Raw genomic sequence first — 22,051 nt, 5'->3', positions numbered from 1 at the left:
GAGCCCGGTGTTATTAAGTGAGCTTCTTGTAAAAGCCCTTTGACAAAATTTCTGCTGGTGTCTTTGAGAGTCTAATGAGCTTTGAAAGCAAGTTGGGAATGTAGAACAATGGCAACACCCTTGGATTTAGGAGATCCTGTGGCAACCATCTGTTGTCCAAAGCAATTATGACGTAGCAGCGAGTCCTTTGGGTCAGCCTCTGAGCATTCATGGGATTTGCTTGTGTGGTGGCTGTACATCTTGTTGATCAGTCATTGACCTCACACTTTTAAGTGCATTTCTCCATCACTTTCCTAATGGCAGAAAGTATTGGAAAATCTGGATAAGTGTGGATTTGTGTTTTTGTTCTGGAAAATGCAAATCTGATAGATTCGGCTTTAAATGCAAACTGAACCAAATTTCTCCCCCGTCCTGACTAGAGAGAGAGAGAACAATCTGCAGTTGATTCAACAATAGAGTGATGCTACGGCATAAGGTGGGTGATGCAAATTGAAGTCCAAAGTGACCATGCTGGCTGACCTTCACCTCCGCTTTATTTTTTAATTTAAAGCAGGCAAAGTATGAACCTGCACTCCTCTCTTCACCTCCCTGCCACCCCCACAAATATCTGAAGCACATAACAGAAGGGCCCAAGACCACATGAACCAGATCAGCCATAGGAATGGCTCTGTTATGAAGACAAACTGGGAACCAACTCAGGCATGATAATAACTCCAGGTAATCTTACACAGAAGAAATCATTCCCTTTGGGTTGGGCCTGCCAATGTCCTGCTCTGCTGCCCCCACTTGCACCCCTAGACTCTGACCTCACTTTCTGTTATGGTGGAGCTGCCTAACAATGGGGCTGGTTCTGTGGGCAGCACATCATGTTGCTAATTTGCCCTCCTGTATCTGCCCTTGAATTGTTGGTAGCTTAAAATCTGCCTCTCAGCCCTGACTAACCCACAAGCATCCTTCATCTTCTTCCTGAGCATCTGCAACCTGGAAAGCTCTGGAGATCAGGGATTGGCGTTGGTATTCCATTTGTTTTTAGGATTTAGGCAAACATTTAACAGAGAGATCTATGGATTTGGGTTGTGAGTCAATCTATGGAGGTGAGGACAGGGACCTGAACAAGTGAGAGGGATTCAGCAAGCTGCACAACCTGGCTTTCCCATGGCATTGTAGAGAAAAGGGGACAAGGAAAACTTGAAATCAAGAGGTAACAAACAGCATGTTTACTGTTGTAGTGCTTGAGAACAGCATCACAATAGTGGCAAGATCTTTGGTTGCCTGTGGTGAGCTGTTGTGATCTCAAAAGGTTGCTCCTGCAGGGGGATGAAGCTGGACCAGGTTAGATTCCCTCTACTGCCACAACGCCTCTGGAGTCTTCCCCATATGCCAGGTCGAAGTCCAAGCAGTTGTTTTTAGCCAGGATGTTCTGAAAAGATCCACCACCACCTTTGACACAGCAGATCTTAGAGCTGTTGGCAGCTTCCTGGCAAAGCCTGCCTTGTGGAAGGCTCTGGCTGTCACGAAGCAGGAGTTTCTCTTGACCTGATGCTTTATTGGCTTTAGAGAGGCTCCTGCATCCCGGCCCTTCCATTTTCAGATTGTCAGGGTAGGAGAAGAAAACCAAGGTCATCACAACCACCACAGTAATTGAGCTTGGGGAAGCTCTGCTTCTTCTGCTGCTGTTGCTGCTTCTGCTGCACCCAATTTCTGGCCGTCCTCCCTCAATATCCTGCTTCAAGCTACCCCTAAGGAAAGGAAGGACCCAGGAAAGTAAGAACCGCCTTGCTGGACCATAGCAAGGTCACATTCACATTATACTTTTAAAGTAGTCTTATTCCACTTTAACAGTCAAGGCTTCCCCCAAAGATTCCTGTGAACCGTAGTTTGTTACAGGTCCTGACTTCATTGACCTACACTTCCCAGCACCCTTAACACACATCTCTTCCCAGGATTCTCCTTGTCTGTTAAAGTGGTGCTTTAAATGTATGGTGTGGGTTTCAGTGTGAGGAAAGAATGGAATAATCTGTTTGGTGTTTTCCAGTTTTAAGGTCTGCATGAAAATTCATACAGTTCCATGTACATTGCACCCAACTTGCATTTTTTATAGGCAATTGTGCTTAATCTATGCACACACACCCAAATCTCCTAATCTAATGAATTAAAGTACATTATTTTCACTATTACAACAATTTTTGTGTGCAGCACCGCAGAATCCGAAGACAGCTGCATTTCAAATCACCTAGTGAACTGAAGTGCACATAAGGTAGGTTTGCATTTATTTGCAACTCAAACCAAATTCCACAACTCCCCATCCCCACTAAGGAACTCATCCTTTCATAGAATCATTGAGTTGGAAGGGACCACGAAGATCATCTAGTCGAACCCCTTGCAAGGCCGGAATTTTTGCCCTAGGTGGGGCTCGAACCCACAACCCTGAGATTAAGAGTCTCATGCTCTACTGACTGAGCTATCCTTAACCCTTCTATGTGCTTTCACAGAGTGCTCTCTAGCTTACAAATACTTACCTGTTAGTTTTGGAGATTTGGATTTCTTTGCACCTGCGTCCGTTCCAGGCACAGTATGGATCTCGCGCTGCAATGCAGTCGGTACAGCTTTTGTGAATGCCACAGTTGGCCACTGATATTTGAACGACTCCTTTGCCATGCCCCACATGCAGGATTCCCTGACAATGCACAGACAGAGATGTTCCATTACTATTTGGAACCCACTAAAGGATGACAGGCCAAAGGTCATCCTTCCGCATCTGGTGTATAATTAAGTTGTGGGAGTCATCGTAACAACAGGCACCAGGCTTTAAAAAGTCAAATCAAAATGTAGTTATATAAACATTTAACTACAAGCTACAGGGAGGCGTTTTGGCCCTGCCTGACAAAACATCAATGTGAGTTAGACAGAGGTGTGTGTTTGCAACTTCCGGCTTTCTGCTGTGGGAAATGGCTGCCTCCCACACAAATGGACCCCAGCTGTGCCAGTAACCCAGGGCTAATATGGGAGTAATTAGCCCTGGCAGACTCCCCAGGGTGGGGGAGGACTGTCTCACAGACCCGCAGATAGCCTGTGATCTGTCGGCTCGCATCAAGGTGCGAGCGGTAGGGGCGCTGGGTCTAAGAGCACAGCATGGCTGGCACTCTCCGGAGCCACTCCTGCATGCAAGGACACCTGTTTCTTAAAAATTAATAAGATTTGACCAAAAACAGGCATATTCTGGACTGAAGGAGAAAAAGGAAACAATCTGCAGAACTGCACAGTTGGTGGTGTTTAGGTTTGGACTTCAAAAAGATTCTCATCATGGTGTTTTGATTTACGGAGGTGATCAGTACATACTTTCTTTATATCTACATTTGCTTTTATGTGCTGAACCTCATTAGAGAGATCTAATTTTTAAATGGAGTACAGGTGGATATCTGTTCACAATTAATTATTCAGCTGCACAGTTTTAATCGGACTTGACAAAAGATAAAGGAGCGGCCAAGATGGCGTTTGCTAGCTCTCACGCAGGATAAAAAAGAGCGAATTACTCCCTTTTTCGAGGGAGTAGGAAACATTTGTTGGCTGATTCTACAACAATCTGAGACAATAATTTGGGAAATATCCCACAATATACAGTAAATCTGTTTGCATGCTTTTCTTCATCATGGGCGAGAGAGAAGGCGAAGTGGGTGTCTAGCAGCCCCCCTCCAGGGCCCAGAGGTGGGTCTGAGTGGTCCCTGGAAAAGCTGATCAATCACCAAATGATTTATATCTTCATTGCTACATATGTTAGCGAACAGTATGCTTAGCAACATAACAACTTTGGAATACTGGGTCAACAGCCCAGACTGGGAGATAAGAGTGGAGCCAGGAAAAGCTGCACCGACAAATGGACAGAAGGTATATATATATATATATATATATATATATATATATATATATATATATAAAACTGTACTTGGCAGATGAAAGGATACATGGCTGTTTAACATGATGAGACTCGATCAGCCAGGGACTGAGGACTTTGAGAGAGTTTAAGATTGGAATGTGAAAAATATGAGAACAAGAAGAAAGCAGAAAATATAATTGTGTGAGATGATTGCTTCAGAAGTCCAGAATATGGGAAGTCTGTTTGAAATTTAATAATTAATAATTCAGATTGTAATTTGGTGTTGTTTTTTCTTGATTTGGATTATGACTGGATTTGATTTGTTATTAATTGGATGTTTTTAATGGAAAACTAATCTTATTATTATTATTTTAAAAAGGCAGATGTGTGTGTTTGGCAGCAGGGCAAGGAGTCAGGGCACCATACTCTGCCCAACAAAACCCCAAACTCTCAATAAGGTAACTAATACATACACGTACACACACACACACACACACACACACACACACAGACTGCTCTTTTTCTAGGAAAAGAGGTGCCAGAACTCACCATGAACACATGCAGGTGAAGTCTCTTGACTGCTTGGGAATCAGCTCCCTAGGATTTCAGTCAGAAATCTTTTCCCAGTCCTAACTGGAGGTGGAGGTGCTGGAAACTGAACTTGGGGCCTTCTGCACATGAAGCATTGTGTCCCTTCACCACAAATAAAGTACTTTCTACTCCCAATGGTTTTTGGATCAAGAACTGATATAAAGAAGAAGCTGCCTAATAATACCTCATCAAACCACTGGGCTCATCTAGGTGGCTGGCAGAAATTCTCCAGGGTCTCAGACAGGGGACATTGCCTGCCCTACTGGGGATTGAACCGAAAACCTTCTGTATGCAAAGCAGATGCTCTGCGGCTGAGCTACAGCCTTTTAAAAGCTCGCAGCTCCAGTCTCTAGCCAACAGAGCCTTCCTACCTCTTCAGGAGAAAGCAGCAGACTCCTGATCGCCTCTGGCCTCACAAACAGCAGGATCTCCTCAACAATGTATGCCTCGTTGCCAACGATCACTGCTTTGTGAATGATGCCCTGGTCTGTGGAAAGTAAGGGAAGATGCCGAGGTGTCAAATTAGATACGATGGTGGCGGAACAGTTTGTTGAAATACAGGCCTGCCCTCCTCAAATGTGTGGTGGGAGTCCAGTTATGAGAGCTAAGGAGACAAGCAGGTGAAGGAAGCTGAACTCCACTCTGCCTGCAGTTCATTCTCACTTCTGCTTTTGGAGGTTCACCTGTGGCAGGTGACAGGTAGTCAGCCTCTGATATTTCTACTTTTTTAAATTGAAAAATTTGTGATTGATTCATTCCACCTCATCAATCAATCTATCGTTTTATTTGCATGCCTCTTTCCTAAGTTAAAACCATGCTCAAGGCAACTTATAATATATATAAAAATTACATAACGGCAAAACAGAACAAAAGTAGTCATGAACAAGAAACGAAACACCAAAGCACACAAGCAGATTTTACAATTGCCACATCAGTTATAAGTTAAAAAAAAAAGATACAACAGCAATAAACACGCCCCCCAATCCAAACAATTCCTAGCCTAATATATAGTTAAATGTCACAGCCCTCATTTTTACCCCTTATTGGGTCAAAAAAACAAATAGTTCACAAAGCTCAATAGTATTATTGTTATTATTATTAAAATTTCTGTACCACCCTTTATCCGAGGATTACAGGGCAGTTTGCAATATAAAAACACAAAAAGACATAACAAAAACAATAAAACCCAGCCCCAGTTTAAACAGCCATAGATTGTTTGATGAGCCAAAGGCCCGGGGAATGTTATTGACTGGTGCCAAAATATAGGTAACAAAGGGGCCAGGCGAGCCTCGCTGGGGAAAGCATCCTACAAATAACTCAGTCTCTACTACTGGAGCATAAAAGCATACCTGTCCCAAGAAACATCACATAGTAGGTCCTTCCCAAGGAGTTATGCAATTCGTGTACCGTAATCTGGGTGTATTTCACATTTGGCTGCACCAGTAGAGGTCGATTATCGATTGGCTGAATTTTTTCATCCATCACATAGTGCTGTCTCATGAAGCTGTGGGTGTTGTGTGAAGTGGGGGTGATGGAACACTGCAGGGATAATGTGAAAAGAGCTGGAGGTCAGTCCAGCATCCTGTTCTCACAGTGGTCAGCCAGATGCTTTGGGAAGCCTGCAAGGAGGACCTGAGTTCAACAGCACTCTCTCCCCTTAGTTGAAATTCCAAGCAACTAATATTTAGAGGCACAATGCTTCCAACAATGGAAATAGGACACAGACACTATGAAGAAGCCCAAACATGATAAATGACAAAAAACAACAACCCTGCCTTATACTGAAGGAGACCAAGATGATAAGGGTCTGGAAGCCAAGCCTTATGAGGAACGGTTGAAGGAGCTGGGTATATTTAGCCTAGAAGAGAGGAGACCGAGAGGAGATATGATAGCCATCTTCAAATATCTCAAGGGCTGCCACACTGAAGATGGTGCAAGCTTGTTTTCTCCTGCTCTGGAGGGTAACTCAAACCAATAGCTTCAAGTTACAAGAAAGTAGATTCCGACTAAACACCAGGAAGAACTTTCTGACAATGAGCAGTTCAACGGTGGAACAGACTTGTACTCTCTTTCACGGGAGGTTTTTAATCAGAGGTTGGATGTCTGTCTTTAGTTGAGATTCCTGCCTTGCAGGGGCTTGGACTAGATGGACCTTGGGGTCCCTTCCAACTCTAAGATTCTATTATTCTACTTTTCCTCCACTGTTTCCAGGCACAGGCCATGCTTTAAAGCTCCATGTCTGAGCACCCTTTTCTTTGCTCCGTAGCTTTCCTCCCCAAAACCCACTCTTTAAAGCTCAACTAGAGCAAACGGCAATCCACAAAACCCCAAATAGACGTTTGCTCCAATTGAGCGCTAAAGAGCGGGTTTTTGCAGGGAAAGCTCCGGGGCAAAAACACCACCAACAACGCTTGGATACTGAACTTTTAAGTGCAGACCTGTGCCAGGAAAGAGCAGAGCAAAAGATAAGTGTGGATAAGCCGAGTCAGATCATTGGTCCTTCTAGCTCTCTACTGGAAAATCCTATACCAGATTGGTGCCCTCCAGAACGTGCTGGACTCTAACCCCCGTCAGACCTACCCAGCATGGCCCATGGTCACGGATGTTGGATGTTGTGCAATAGCTCTCAGGGAGGCATCTTTCCCAGCGCTGCCCAGAGATGCCAGGGATGGAGCCTGGGACCATTTGAGAGCCAAAACAGGTACTCTACTACCAAGTTACCAGAATAACAAGAGGCAGTGCTTTTTTCAGGGGGTACCTCAAGGGGACACAGTACCGGAACCTCTTTTTTGTTGTTAAAAAGTGTGGGACATATCTTCACTGTAGCAGTCAAAAACTGTACAACATTTGCTGTTTCCCAGAGTGGACACACAGGGGAATGTTGCTCCAGACAGGGAGAACTTCCTGTCATACATGCTCTGGACCATGCTCCCCCAGTGTGTGACCAGGTAGATGGGATGGCCCTGGCAGACCCTATAAAAGGGCTAGTCACAAAGCCATCTTCCTTTCGTTGGCTCTTTTGCTGCTCTTTTACCATCTTCTGCTGGCTCATCCTTACAGAGGACGGAAGCCACAAGGTAGAAAGTCTGAGGCCTAGCTCAAACTTCCTTTCTCTACAACTGTAACTGTAACTGCAAGATAAAGCCTGCCTTCAGGACAAAACTGTGAACTGAATGTAAGTAAATTACCAATACTTTTAAAAGAAGACTGTCGCGTCATTATTGTTTTTAAGAGGGAACTAAAGGGGAAATTTATCAATCTGGACAAGCCAGACTGGATTGTTGAACTTAATAATAATAATAATAATAATATCTTTATTGTCATTGCCCCCTTCGGGGGCAACGAAATTACTTTGTAACTTATATGATTCTAGGGAATCCATCAACTTGCTTCCAGATAAGGGATAGTGCTCTGCTGCTAGCTCACTAGTATGAGTGAGGAGCGATAATATTTTATCAGTATATCCTCTGCTACTATCCACAACATTTCCACAAAAAGTGTGGCACTTATTGCAACAACTTCATGGTGAGTACTGGCACCTATTTTTCTAGAAAAAAAGCACTGATAAGAGGACTTTGAAAACACCCATTCTACTCCAGAAAAACAACAGCTCCAAAACTGGGGAGAAAGGAGGAGAGTTTTGTAAGCATTCCCCACCAGAAGCTCATGTTCACCTGGTCCCTGCTCACACCCTTCTAAGAGGGCTTGAAGTGATACTCACACTGCCAGGGCGAGGGTCTGGGACCTCCCCCTCATAAGGCATCCATTGGGAAAAGCTGTTTTGCTCTTTGAATTTCCCATCATCAAAGACTTTGTTGATAGCAGCAAGGCTGAAGGCACAGACTGCCGAGCTCCAGAGATTTCCCACTTTCCTGCAAAGAGATGGGCAAGTCAGCTGCACCACTAGAATGAAAAGGCACTCTGCAAATGCTCAGAGGCACTTATCTTCATTACTGTTTAGTGCGCTGTGGGACCAAAGAATGGATTCCAAGATAGGGATGGATGAATCTGATGTTGCTTTCTCACTTTTCCAGTGTGAAAATCAGCTTGTCACCTTGTTGCAATGTGTGTGTCAGAAACCACATGTATGTCCAGCGCTCACATGTATTCATACATACACTACCAAGCACTGGCGCCAACTATAGGGCACCCACAATGCAGGGCTCTGACACAACTTCTGGTTTCCAGGTCAAGAAAAGTTCATAAAGGGGATCTCTTTTCATATGAAGTTATGCCAACCTTTACTCATGCCACAATCTACAGTAATAAACCACATAAAAAGTTCGGATTGACACACAGCTATTGACAATGTCCATATCTGTTTGTGAATTTTTCGAAGAAGTCCACATAAAAAAATTGTCTGTAATTAGTACATATTTCCCCAAAGAGATGCATTTTCTTTTTTTGCAAGAGATTTTCACCTATTATGATTCTTTTTGTACATTACTTTCATAAATTTAGGTATCTTTAGGCACACTTCCCCAACATGGGCATTTTCCCACACTTTCCCCCCCTTTTTCTTTTGAACTGCATTGCAAAATTCAGAGCAGTGCAGATTTCAAAGGATAGTTGTGTTCCAGTTCACCTGCTGTTCAGGGAAGTGCAGATTAGGCAGGTTTCTGTTAAAAAGGGGACGTGAGCCAGATCTCTTCTCCATCCTTATTTTGAGCGGCTACGGCACAAAATAGCCCTGGGTACAATGAGTTGTCGCAGCCTTACCACTGAGGAGTGAAGACAGCGTAGAGAACTGTGTCGCCTCCATGATGTGGAAGGGCAAATACGTGCTGAATGACACTGTAAGGTAACTGCCCCTCTGGGGTGCAGGAGAGAGTAGCTTTTACAAATGTCGTCCATTTCTTCTGCAGCAACTTTTCTCCTCCAGCATCATTCTGAAGATGATGGAAAAGCAAGACCATTGACAAACCAGTCATCTCTTATTTCCTCCCCTGGCCCCTCCTGATCTCCCTCCCTCCCACTGTCCTCATGGCCTTTTGTTGTTGCAGCATCTTCATTTCTGATGTCCAGTTTGTCTGTGAGACTTAACCCCTTTCCCTTTGTTGGCCTTCGGGCGGAAGACAGGGGCAACCTTTTAAGGAACAGGCCCTGGGATTCTCTTCTGGCTCTTTGGGTAATCACGATTGCTGTTTTTCCTCTATTAATCCTGCTATTGTTCTTGCTTTCTTTGTGATTGACTGTTTTCATAGAATCACAGAATGGTAGAGATCCTGGGAAGGGAAGAAGCTGGTGCCATCACCACCCTCCAGTCTCTAGCTCATTCTTCCCAACTCTAGTTATGCCTCTCTGCGATGTTGTACCTTGTGGACAACCCTGTGATATTGACCTTGAACTGTTTCTCGGTTTTGCTGCTGGTTCCTGGTTTGGCCTATGTGGATTCCCTGAACTTGCCCTTGCTCTGTTTGGAGAGTGCTGCACTGGAAGCCCTGTCTTTGCTTGCAACTACTTTTGCCCTGGCTGCTGTCCCCAAACACCGCAACAAAGGCTTCTGGGTATAAGTAAGAGAGAAATCTTTACTCAGGTGTGCAGTAGGCACAGGTCTGATAGTAGGCTCAGGCATGGAAGTCTCATTACAAGAATTTAAAAGCAGGCTCCAGTTTTCATGACTGGACAAAAGCAAACAAAGATGTCTCAACAAGCTGTTGTGCCCCTCTCACCAAGCTATTAAGGACAAGGCATAGCGAGCTTTATTCATGAGGCACTTTCTCCCCTTACAGGAAAGGTGTACTTAAGATGCGTGCTTCATCAAGGTAGGTGTGTCTGGTCCCATCAGCAAATGGAGCCCCAGATTCTCAGTGATGGGATGGTGTTCTGCCACCCCAGCTCCATCTCAGTCACCCCTCCAGCTTCTCCAAGTCCTTCCCAGTTCCCCAAGAGGCTCTGTTTTGCGGGAGAAGTGGTGTGCAGAGCTAGTGGGTCTGCTTCCCTCTCCCTAACAGCCGGAGTAAAGAGACAGAACCTCCGACCTGAGTTGCCACTCCCTCCACCTTCACCATCATCTGCCTGAGGCTGCCCACTCCAGGCCTGACCCTGTTGAAATCTGGGGGTCATGGCAACTTTCGTGAGAAGATGAAAGCCCTGAGACCGGGGCCCCCTGGAGAATAACATACTGCTTGAAGAAGTCTTCTCATTTATCGGGCCCTGAATCTACTTCAGGGGGGGGGTGGCCCTCAATTTTGTAGCAGTATGAAAGAGGAAAAATTGAGTCTATCCACCACTGCAGCCTTACTGTTGCCTTTTCTTCTAAATGAAAAAGTCCCTCCAAATGCTTGGTCTTTCCATTATATTAGCATAATTAAAATTAAATTCTGTCTCCATTTCCTTCCTGGGAAGCTGTCTTTCCCAATTCCAGATATGCCAGGACAAGAGGCAAGGGACAGCCACTCTGCACATGCTCACATCTTACTCCTTTAGACATTCAAGGGTTAAAAAAAGAGGCCAAGCAAGTCCCAGCTCAAATGTGCCCTTGATTTTTGGAGGCAGCTCACCTTGCAAATGCGCGCCACCCTCGAAACAACCACCTTTTCCAAGTAGTTGAATTCCTTTGCTGTTTCCGAAAAGAAGAAATAGATTTTCTGATCATCTGGGGCAATTGGGATGTTGATGGAGGCCACAAACGTTGCATCAGCTGCAGAGGGAAGCCACAAAAAGACCAGACATGAGATGCCCTTCACCCTCTCAGTTCATGACCCCACTGGCGTGAATTCCAAAGGGAATGCTGGTTGTTGAGGAGATGCATCTTCTCCAGGCACCAACCTGTTAACTGTCAGGAGCCAGCCAGCAGTAAATCACACTGTGCAAGTTGGTGTTAACTCTTTATTAGCAAAAACAGGATCTGAACAGAAGTGTCAGGCCTAATGAGCACAACAACCCATCTCTGCTAAGTATTGGCCCCATGAAGCAGTTGCTGAGACTGAAAGCTCTCACCTCCCCACAGCTGTCTAAGTCCCTTCATCTCCAGGGTTTATTCCAGGCAATCAGAGACTCTCCTTCACACTTTTCAAGTTTCTTCAGGTTCTGGGAGACAAGTGGGGAGGGGAGCTTATTGCAGCACAAGGGGGAGACACCCATGGCCCTTCAGCAGCTGGACTCATCTCTGCCTCTTGGCTCCCCCCTGCCCTGCTTCATCTTCTGCCTCTATTCTGGACTTCTCTCTGTTACAGATTCTTCCCGCTCACTAAGCCCTGTTGCCTCCTCAGCTTCCGACACCTCCTCTTCCCAGTTTTCTCCCTGTGAGCACTCATCTTTGTCCTACCACAACTCCCCAGGCTCTGAGCCTTTTTTCCTTGGTGGTTCCCCAGCTGGTTCCTCCCTCCATTCCTCTGCGTCCGACCAATCCATTAACGTATCAGCTGCCCAGGTGACCAGGCAGTGGTGGGCAGTGGGAGTCACTGGACTCTATTTGGATGACTAAGAAACTTTCCACTCCCTCAGTGCCCCAAACCTGCTCTTACATTCCATCCAGTGCTCTGTCTTCAAAATTGTCTTGCTGCCCAGGGTACGAGTGATGATAGGGTCTATCCCTTGAAAGTCATTCTTGGTAGCTGCATAAAGTTCACCATCTGCAGAGTAAAGACAGGAAAGAAGATGGTTCTTTCCCAGGAACAGTCCCTGCTTTCTGGATTTCTGGTAATACACTGCCCCCATTTTTACCCTGGAGATGCTTGGCTATAGATCTTGGCAGCGAGTGTGCTTTTCTCACCTTGATCAGCTCTCTCCCCAGGACCACTACACAGACATGGCTCATCCCGTTTTGCCGCCTAAGGCAAAACGAGAAAGCGTGCCCTGCATGTGCCACATGCCCCCCCCTTGCCGCCCCACAAGTCTTGCTTACTAGGGTCATGCGGCTGCAGCGAGATCTCAAAGGGCTCTCATAATATTTTATGATGCTCTTGTGAGATCTCTTCCTAGAAGGTGCCGCAGCTGCTTCTCTAGTGGAGACAATAGTGTGTTTGTGTTTGTGTTTGTGTTTGTGTGTGTGTGTGTGTGTTGAGGAAGGCCACCCTTGGATTCCACTGCCTGAGGGGGCTGCCTCAGACTGCCTCATGGATGGGCTGGTCCTGACCCTACAAGTTGTATCTCAAAGTGGGCATCTTGTCTCCAGTGCATATCCATGTGAAAGGCACCTGCATGGATCTGTGCAATACACAGCATGCCACTTCACACACTGTTGTTGTTGCTGCTGCTGCTGCTATTTCTATACTGCTTTATATTTTAAAGAGAGAGAAAATCTCAACGTGGTTGACTACACATCAAAATATCAAATGAAACAATCCAGAATAAAACAAGTTCAAGCTTCAAGGAAAATATTTCAGATTCTTCTCTGAGTGATATTTTGCTTTCCCCATATTTATTTACCTACTTGATTTATATAGCTGCCCCATTGCAGAAGTGCTCTAGGAAGCCAGTGTGGTGTAGTGGTTAGTGTTGGGGCTAGTCATATATTTAAATAAGAACAAATACCCTTCTAGCATTCAAATAGGCAGGAGACAGTCCGGGGGTTTCCCTCAGAAGGATGCTCTCCAGATGTTTAAGACTACAACTCCCATCTGCCCCAGCCAACACAGATGATTTGTAGTCCAAAAGCATCAGAAGGGCACTCAGTTGTGGGAGGCTGGACGAGAGCCTTTGCAATAAGTCATGGGGGCAGGAAAGTGGCTCAGGAGGGGGCATTAGGGGGTGCTGCAAACATTCAATATCAAAGGAAGTTAATCCCTTCCCTTTCCAGATGGCTCACCAATGAGAATTGCTGTGTTCTTATACTTGTTAGTATAGGGGGTGACACCTTTCCCCTCCAGAAGGCGGAGCTTGCCGTCTGCGTCAGTCACCACAGCAAATGTTTGTAGGTCCTAGCAAGGCAGGAAAAGGAAAGGGAAGAGACAAAAAGGAACAGAATGTATGGGATGGTGTGCTTCAGAAACCAAGCATCCCGATTGCTGTAGAATTTGGGATATGTCATTTCCTGCTAATATCACTATGCATAATTATATCTGTTGCATTTTGAGCACGGGTCTTCTCTTTCTCCAAGGAGTTCAGGGTGCTATATGTTGGTCCCTTGCTTTGTTCTTCTCCTTCCAACAATTTCGTGGTTAGGTCAAGAGGGAGTGCTCAACTGGTTCAAAGATGTTCAGTAAGTTTTGTGGCTGGATGAGGCTCAAACTCAGATCTTCCCAACCAAGAGTGAATCCTTTAGCCACATGGGCTCTATGTTTGGAAGATGGTGAGACTGAGCTCTGACTAAACTCTGACTGTTATTCCCCTATTACAGATGGGGGAGATGAGGTGTGAACAAGAATGGCTTGCTTAAGGTTTGTCTAGCAACTTCATGGCAAAGCAAGATTTGGACCAGGGATCTCTGGTCTTATGGCTCAGCCTCTCAGTCCCTAGGCTACTCCAGTTTCAGGGGTGGGTAGGTGACAGAAAGAGTCAACTTCACAGACACCAGGTGTTTTATTACTGACCTGCTCCTGGCACTACCCATGGCTTTAGATAACCCAGGGGTAGGCAACCTAAAGCCCGGGGGCTGGATGCAGCCCAATCACCTTCTCAATCCAGCCCGTGGATGGTCTGGGAATCAGCGTGTTTTTACATGAGTAGAATGTGTCCTTTTATTTAAAATGCATCTCTGGGTTATTTGTGGGGATAGGAATTCGTTCATCCCCACCCCCCCAAAAAAAATATAGTCCAGCCCACCACATGGTCTGAGGGATGGTGGACCAGCCCATGGCTGAAAAAGGTTGCTGACCCCTGATATAACCTCTTCATTCATTCAATATGGAGACTGAAGTTGTTCTTTATTAATTTATGAATTTTCTTTTGCATATACGTTTCAAGACAATTCATCATATGAAGCAGAAGTCAAAATAGTTTTAAAGACAGTATGAAAACAATGGAATATGAGTTTAAACACAATACTAAATCAACACCCATGATGACAGGCACATTTTCACACAGCTAGAAAAGCTTGTCTTCAGCTGTTTCTGGAAAGCACAGGTATCTCAGCAGGAATACTGTTCCAGTTGTGTTTGTGTAGAATCATAGAGTTGGAAGGACCACAAGGGCCAAACCCTTGCAATGCAGGAATCTTTTTGCCCAATGTAGGGTTTGAACATACGGTAAGATAAAATTAAAGGTCAAGGACCCCATTACGGTTAAGTGCAGTCAAAGGCGATTATGGGGTGGTGTGGCCCTCATCTTGCTTTTCAGACCAAGGGAGCCAGCGTTTGTCCACACACAGCTTTCTGGGTCATGTGGCTAGCATGAATAAATTGCTGCTGGCGCACGGAGGACAGTGACGAGTGCCAGAGCTCACGGAAATGCCATTCACCTTCCTGCCGCAGTGGTACCTATCGTATCTATTTGCACTAGTATGCTTTCAAACTGCTAGGTTGGCAGAAGCTGGTCCAGAGCAACGGGAGCTCACCCCGTCACACGGATTCAAACTGCCAACCTTCTGATCAGCAAGCCCAGGAGGCTCCGTGGTTTAGACCACAGCACCACCCGTGTCCCCCAACCCCTGACCCTGGGAATAAGAGTCCCACTGAACAGGACCAGTCACAGTGAAGGCCCTTGTCATGCCCCCATCTCTCTCCCCCAGGAACTCACAATGTAAGCACAGGTGGGCTTGAAAGCATACGACCCGCAGATGTAAAGGTGTGTGTCGTTCAGTTGCACCAGGACACGGATAAAATTCAAGCAGTCCATCTGTGGAGAAGAAGAGGGGGAAATCAGGATTCAACTTCCAGGTAACATTTCTATCCCAGAGGAGGCTTCCACTGGCAGGTTGTTAAAAAGCATGAAAAGCCAGCCCCTTTCCTGCTCTGCAAGCTCAAAAGGGATCTTGAAGGTTTCAAGGGATGGTGGATGTATTTATTTAGTCATAGAATCATGAAGCAGCAGTGCAGCTAGAAGATTTTAGAGCTTGGATGTAATAGCATTAGGTTAGTACTGCTCCACTTCAGAACATGACAAGACAGCCTCTCCTGCTCATGCTGCTGAGGCGAGCACTGGAGGAGAAGGCTGCTGTGGCAACTGCCGGGTGGGATGTCTGTGGAAGAGGCGGCTATGGCTGCAGGAGGGCTGCGCAGGAGGTGGGCTGAAGAGGAGGAGAACGGTGAACGGTGCACTCCTGGGAGACCAGATTTGCCGACTTTCCCAGCTGCCGCCCTGAGGCAAGTACCTCACCCAGACCCATGAGTGGGCCAGCCCTGCACACCACATTCTTAGGTTGTAAAACTTCCCTTATCCGCTACCCCTCACCCCATTACCTCCTGTTTGCCTTTGAGTTTACAGATGTCCTTTATGTCCCTCGTGGGGGCCCAGCGTACCTATTACAGGAAAAGTGGAAGAAGGGAGCTTTAGAGAAAGATAACAACAACAAGGCTTGTTGCCAAGAGTGCAAATGCTCAGCCTTAAGCTAACACATCTGGGATTTTTTTAAAAAAAGATACTGTTTCAATGTTGTGTTTATGTATACCGCTTCGAGTTCTCTTGAAAAAAAATAATTAAGTGATTTAGAAATGCTGTTAAATAAGCCAATAAATAAATAAATAAATAAGTAAATAAGTAAATAAGTAAATAAATAAATAAATAAATAAAGACTGCCTCTATTTACCAGCAACAGTCTCTGTATTCGAATAAAACGCTAACTAAGTTGACAGAAATGGCAAACTGTGGGGCTGAGCCTTCTGCCTGCGTGCAATAGGGATGGATGAAGCCATCTATTTTGCTTTCACTCCGTTTCTTACTTTTCTAATCTTAAGTTCAATTCTCCACATTTCTGTATTGATTCGTGCTTTATTTTTCTGAAGTCCTCACAAAAAATGCCAGCGTTTTAGCGCAAGTTTCTCCTAATGCACACATTGTTGTGGGCAGTTTTGCCTAATGTAATACATTTTGTATGTTTACATACACACAGACGCAGACACACACACACATATATACACATACACATACATTTTGCAACCAGTTCTCCTGATTGACACTTTTTGGCTGCAGAACTACATTCCGAAATTCAGAAAAGCGTGAGTTTTGAATAATAGTGCTTCAGTTTGTGCATTGTTTGGGGCAAGGTGTCAGTTGAGTGGGTTCACGTTAAACTGTGAACTCAATTTCTTCCCCATCCTTGCCTTTGCTCTTTCTCTCTTCTCCCCTCTATGATAAATTTGGATATTCCCTGGTGTGACCACACCACAATTTTTTTTATTGCACATCATACCAGGACTATAAACCAACTACAAACTGTGGTTTCTTTCACACCTGGTTTGGATGGCAAGCACACAAGCCACAGTTTCCTGGTTGGGGTGTCTAACAGCAAACAATGGTTTGGCCAGGGTGAGGGCTGAAACGCAAAGAACTCCAGTGCACATGTAGGAAACCTTTTCAGAAAAGGCTTCCCAACATCTCTCCAAAAAGTGGTGGGTGGGGGAAGACAAGGGCTGTCATCTAGAGGAGGGCTAACCAGAAGACCACCCCAAGTCTTCCCCCCGCACTTCTTATTCTGAATTGCTGTTTCTTACTCACCATGCCCTTTTGGTTGTTGATTTTAGCTCTGGCAGTGTCAAGAGCGACAACGGTGTCTCTGGCTCCCACATAGAGAGTTTTCCTATCTGTGCTCAGGACAAAAGTGGCACAATCTGTAACTCCCTTTTGGTGGTATTGTGCAATAATTGGTCGAGGGTTCCCTGAGGAAGGGAAAAGATGTTAGGTACATTTTCAGCAAGCAATGCCAACTGACCAGGGGGCGGGGGTGGGAGGTAGATAACCTGGCCTGCTTTTAACCAGAGAGCCACACATTTTGGATGGACTGGGTAGCCAGTTCTGGTTCTCAGTGGCTAGTGGAGCTCAGCTTTCTTGCTTCCCGGTCCCCAGAGGCGAAGTCAGGGTGTGCCTTTTGTTCCTTGATGCTGAAGGTGTCTTACAGGGGCCGAACATTGGGTGGTCTATAGGGGTAGGTGATATATCAATATATCATCCAAAAATGGTCTGAAGTCCATATCATGATATTGGTTTCATAATTTTTGACCTGGCTATATATCGTGAATCATGGTGCTTGCGTGTGTGTGTGCGTGCTATACCAAAATCGCAATGTGAAATAAACTTTGAAGCCAGCCAGTGCCTTTACATAGCTCTGTCCTTATTTCAGACACTGTGATATATCGATGCATCGCAATGTTTAGTTGGTGATATATATCGCAATGTTGAAAACCACATATTGCCCAGCCCTGGTGGTATATATGTGCATATGCCGCACCTCCGTCCCAAACATGGACAGTGTACTCGGTGCAAGACATAGCCTGGTGCCATTTTGAAAGAAGCACCTTAAAACCTGGCAGTTAGAGGGGCATGTGCCACCCTCAGGCGCTGGCTTTGTTAGGGCAGTGTTTGTGGAACTGAGTCACCACCTTTGGAGCATGCACTTTAGCTTCCTAGGATTGATCATTTGGTCCACAGCCCTTGCAGTCAGTGAGATATTGCAGCTTTCCAGGACGATGTCAAGAGTCCAAGTTCTGGACGATGTCAAGAGTCCAAGTTCTGGGCCACCTCAAACTCCTCCTTTCCATCCACCAATACTGGTGCTGGCATCAGACTGGGAACCCTATATGGATGCTTGGGGGCTACGGAGGCCTCAGAGGGGGCGATGAAACACTGGGTGGACACTTTGGAAGGAAGGAAGGAAGGAAGGAAGGAAGGAAGGAAGTGAAATTGAAAAGTCGCAGGGTGGATCTGAGTCTGGGGTGTCATGCATTCAACGTGCAGCTAGGCACTGTGGAGGGAAGATAATGGGTGGTAGCAGCGCAGGTGCAGTGCAGGTGCTGCGTTGGTGTCTGTAGCTAGCAAAAAAAGGGGGATGTGTTTCCTGCTGAACAATCGAGTTGCTATAAGCAAATTCCACCAGGGGGAGCAATGAGACCCATTTGCTTTGTTGGCAGTTCATACAACAGCACGTTGATACCTGTTATGAGGTTTGTTGGGGGCGGGGGGGGGGGCGGTGTCATTCTGAATGATGCCTCGGGTCCCTTCCAAACCAGTTACCTTTGAAGTAACAGGTTTGGTAGGGTTGCCCTATTTTAAAAAGTAAAAACCAGGACACTCCAAAAGTTGTTTGACTGACTTGCCCAAGATCCAGGACAAAGCACCGCCTTTCGGAAATTCGCCCTGGACGTCAAGTCTGCCTTTGAAATCCCAGTAATGTCCGGGAAGATTCAGACGTAGGGCAGTCCTAGGTTTGAAATCTCGCTCATCTCCTTCCAGGCACCCTTTAATATCTGCCCAGAGTGCAGCTTCTGCCTCTGTCTTCCTGTGAGTTACTCACTTATCTGGATGTCTTGCCTCGGAATCAGATTCATGGCCAGAGCGGTGGCAAATGTCAGGAGGAACCCGAAGAGGCGTAAAGACTGTTTGGGGTTCATGGTTGTCAATCAGCAGGTGGTCGCTGGGATCTCTGCAAGCAGGAGAAAGGCAGATAACTTGGTAGCTGTCAAGAAATTCAGAAGAAAATAAGGAAGAAGTCACCTCTAAAAAGGTAGCAATGTGTTGCTATACTTCTGAGGCCTAAGGGTTCCCTATGGCTAAGCGAGCCTTTCATCAGCTTCATCTGCTGCACCAGCTTGACACATATTTGGATTAGGCTATCCTGGGTGGCACTGTGATCTAAACCACAGAGACTAGGGCTTGCTGATCAGAAGGTTGGCAATTCAAATCTCTGTGACGGGGTGTGCTCCCGTTGCTCGGTCCCTGCTCCTGCCCACCTAGCAGTTCGAAAGCACATCAAAGTGCAAGTAGATAAATAGGTACTGCTCCGGCGGGAAGGTAAACGGCATTTCCGTGCACTGCTCTGGTTCGCCAGAAGCGGCTTGGTCATGCTGGCCACATGACCCGGAAGCTGTTTGTGGACAAACGCTGGCTCCCTCAGCCTATAGAGCGAGATGAGTGCCGCAACCCCCAAGTTATCCGTGACTGGACCTAACGGTCAGGGGTACCTTTACCTTTTACCTTTATCCTGCCACTATAATCTAAGGGTTAGTGATCCTGAGACTGGACTACTGCAGTGTGTTCTATGTGGAGCTCCCCTTGGAGCTTGGTCTGGAAACTCTGCAATCCCACACTTTCCAGTGCATTTTTCAATCACTTTCTTTATTGCAAAAAGTGTATTTGTTGTTTAAGAGTTCCAAACCTTCCTTAATTGTGAAAGCTGAATCTGCCTGAATGTGATTGAATCCCACATGGAAATAGCAATATGCTGGAAGCGACTGTGGAAACTCACTGACAAATGAGTGTCTAATGCTCAAATTTCTCAGAGTGTAGATGCTGAAGGTATACGTGCCAACATCCTCAGAGCCCTAGAGAGAATTGAGGAAGATGAATCTCAAATGTCAGGTGCAAAGATCCTGAGGGACATAAAGAACACTTTGGAGTCTGGTATTTTGTGTGAAGTCTGGAATGATATACTTGAGCCATTCAACAGCTGCAAACTAAGAGGGCAAAGTGCTCAAGCAGAGCTTTTCATGGCCGTAAACCTACCGAGAAGTCTTGGAAATGTTCTTCAAGAAATATGGGGCTATTGCTACAAGACTGCAAAGACTCCTAACGAAAAGTACAAATCAGCAAAAGACAGAAAGCCTGACGCGACTATGCTGCTGCCTATTGCCTACGGATTCAGTGACAAGGTTGTCCTCAGATCAAACAGTAACAAAAAAACCAAGGCAAAATACAAGAAAAAGAAAATTAGGGCAAAGAACCGCTCCCCTAACAGCTAGTGAAAATCAGGCAAAATATACACCAAACAAAAATGCTAGTCCCTAGAAGCATTTAGAGGAAAGAGAGGTAAGCAGGTGAGAATCATTTTCCAGCCAGACATTCCAATGATAAAATACACATTAAAAAAAACCCAAAATATGGGATGGGCCAGGCATGGCACCTGAGGCTGCAATGGGTGCCACACTGCAGATCCTAGGAATGCCCTATGGAATCTTAAAGACAACCAGTTCTTGGCAGCAGGATTTATGGCTCCTATGTAGGCCTCTCCTAGGTTTCCAACTCTTTTCTATGAGAAGCTCAAAAAAACCTCTCGATTTATAAGCCTCTCAGATGCCACCCACAGGACTCAGGAGGGGGGGGATTTAGTAGAGTGGATGCATATGAGACCCCTGGACAATGTTACTGAGAGGAGACTCATAATTTTGCTTTGCCAACCAGAACGAGTTCTCAAAGTGGAGAGAACTAGCAAGACCACCATCTACCAGAAGGAATAATATAAATCAGCAGTTAAGTGCACAGAACAGGGAACACTTACAAGGAAGGTAAATTGATATGGAAATGGATTTTTGGGGGGCGGTAACCTGTACTCCTGCAGGAGGAGAAATCCTCCTTATCCCAAACATGGTGTCTGATGGAGGCCAGGAGAATTTCCAGAGTGAATCTAGAACCTGATGTTTTGGGGGGATAAATGGAAGTCTCTGGAATAAATGTAAAGATTCCTGCCTCCCCTGCTCATCTTTTAAATATCAGTTCTCCAGGCCCCCACATCCCCTTTGCCTATCCTCCCCAGGTTCAATTGCTCTTTGCCCAGTTAGGCCATATTCCTCCTCACCACTATGAGCTGAATAAAGAGAATGAAATCCACTCTCAACTCAGAGTATATTTCAGGCCACAAGGTCTTCTCCTTCACCAGCACTTACCCTTCCCCCAGGCTCATGTTTCTTGTTCTGACCTCTCTCAGCAAGCCCCAACCCTTTGGTGTTCAGCTTGTCTGTGACATCAAACAATGGCAACCAATAGCATCAGAAGTCCCAACCCTTTGGTGCTCAGCTTTTCTGTGACATCAAACAATGGCAGCCAATAGCATCAGAAGTTAGGAGAAACAATGATTTTTTTCCTTTTTGAATGGTTGCTAATCGCCCTGGTTCAAAAGGAACCCTTTCCTATAAGATAATTGCGAATTCAAACATCCGTATAAACTGGCGGCACTGGATGTGCATGGGCTTCTACATTTGTATTCGAAATCGAATCAAACCAGGCATCAAAAAAAGTGATGTCTAGCGCAGTAACTTCTGTATAAAGAGCAATTTGCCAAGTATTGGTATGCCAATAATCCCAGTTAGCTAGATCTTCCAAAAATAGGCTACTGAGGCCCAGGCTGCCGTTAGGCAATGTGAAATAAGTTCTTTATTTTTCAATTCCCTATCAGTGTCCACTCATAAATTCAAAAGCGCTAAAGAAGAAGGTGGATAGGCTGCCTTCTTGGTTTTTATATGAAAACCCATTGTCCATAGCTCTTTAATTTTGGAACAATCTCACCACAAACACTTCTGCGAGGGGGAGAAGCAAACGACAAATGCTTTTTTAAAAAAATCAAAGGTTTTTTTTACCACACACACATACCTCCAAAGGCTATTAGAAAAAACCCAAGCTGAGCAACCTGATATTGCAGACATTTGGCCTGTTTTAAAAGGACCAAGATAATTGATTGGATTTTAAAACAAAATGGATCAGGCTGCAAGTGTCCCATTGATTAAGTGCACTGAAGTTTTAAATAAAATTGTGATAGGCTGTGGTGGGAGATCACATTGA

General features: G+C 45.4%; 1 protein-coding gene across 5 annotated transcripts; it reads right to left on the bottom strand.

Moving 5' to 3' along the window:
• Positions 1 to 1,218: 1,218 nt before the first annotated feature.
• LOC128403468 (semaphorin-4A-like) lies at positions 1,219 to 21,230 on the bottom strand. Of its 5 annotated transcripts, none has more exons than XM_053368260.1 (14): positions 21,160 to 21,230; positions 18,795 to 18,923; positions 17,003 to 17,163; positions 15,748 to 15,807; positions 15,086 to 15,184; positions 13,218 to 13,329; positions 11,935 to 12,042; positions 10,969 to 11,108; positions 9,185 to 9,354; positions 8,187 to 8,337; positions 5,815 to 6,004; positions 4,837 to 4,952; positions 2,520 to 2,677; positions 1,219 to 1,739 (listed from the first exon to the last, which is right to left on the bottom strand). In XM_053368260.1, the coding sequence occupies exons 2-14, from the start codon at positions 18,889 to 18,891 to the stop codon at positions 1,334 to 1,336; spliced, it is 1,968 nt and encodes a 655-aa protein (XP_053224235.1). In that variant the 5' UTR covers positions 18,892 to 18,923; positions 21,160 to 21,230; the 3' UTR covers positions 1,219 to 1,333. The 5 variants fall into 5 exon arrangements, with proteins under 5 accessions (XP_053224235.1, XP_053224234.1, XP_053224233.1 ...); XM_053368259.1 differs by having other exon boundaries at positions 18,795 to 18,956; positions 21,160 to 21,180; XM_053368258.1 differs by lacking the exon at positions 21,160 to 21,230 and adding an exon at positions 19,746 to 19,834.
• Positions 21,231 to 22,051: the final 821 nt, after the last annotated feature.

The sequence above is a fragment of the Podarcis raffonei genome, chromosome 16 (assembly GCF_027172205.1).
Source record: "Podarcis raffonei isolate rPodRaf1 chromosome 16, rPodRaf1.pri, whole genome shotgun sequence".
Classification (NCBI taxonomy): domain Eukaryota; kingdom Metazoa; phylum Chordata; class Lepidosauria; order Squamata; family Lacertidae; genus Podarcis; species Podarcis raffonei.
The sequence above is the reverse complement of the archived record's forward strand: the minus strand, read 5'-3'. Positions and strand labels throughout refer to the sequence as shown.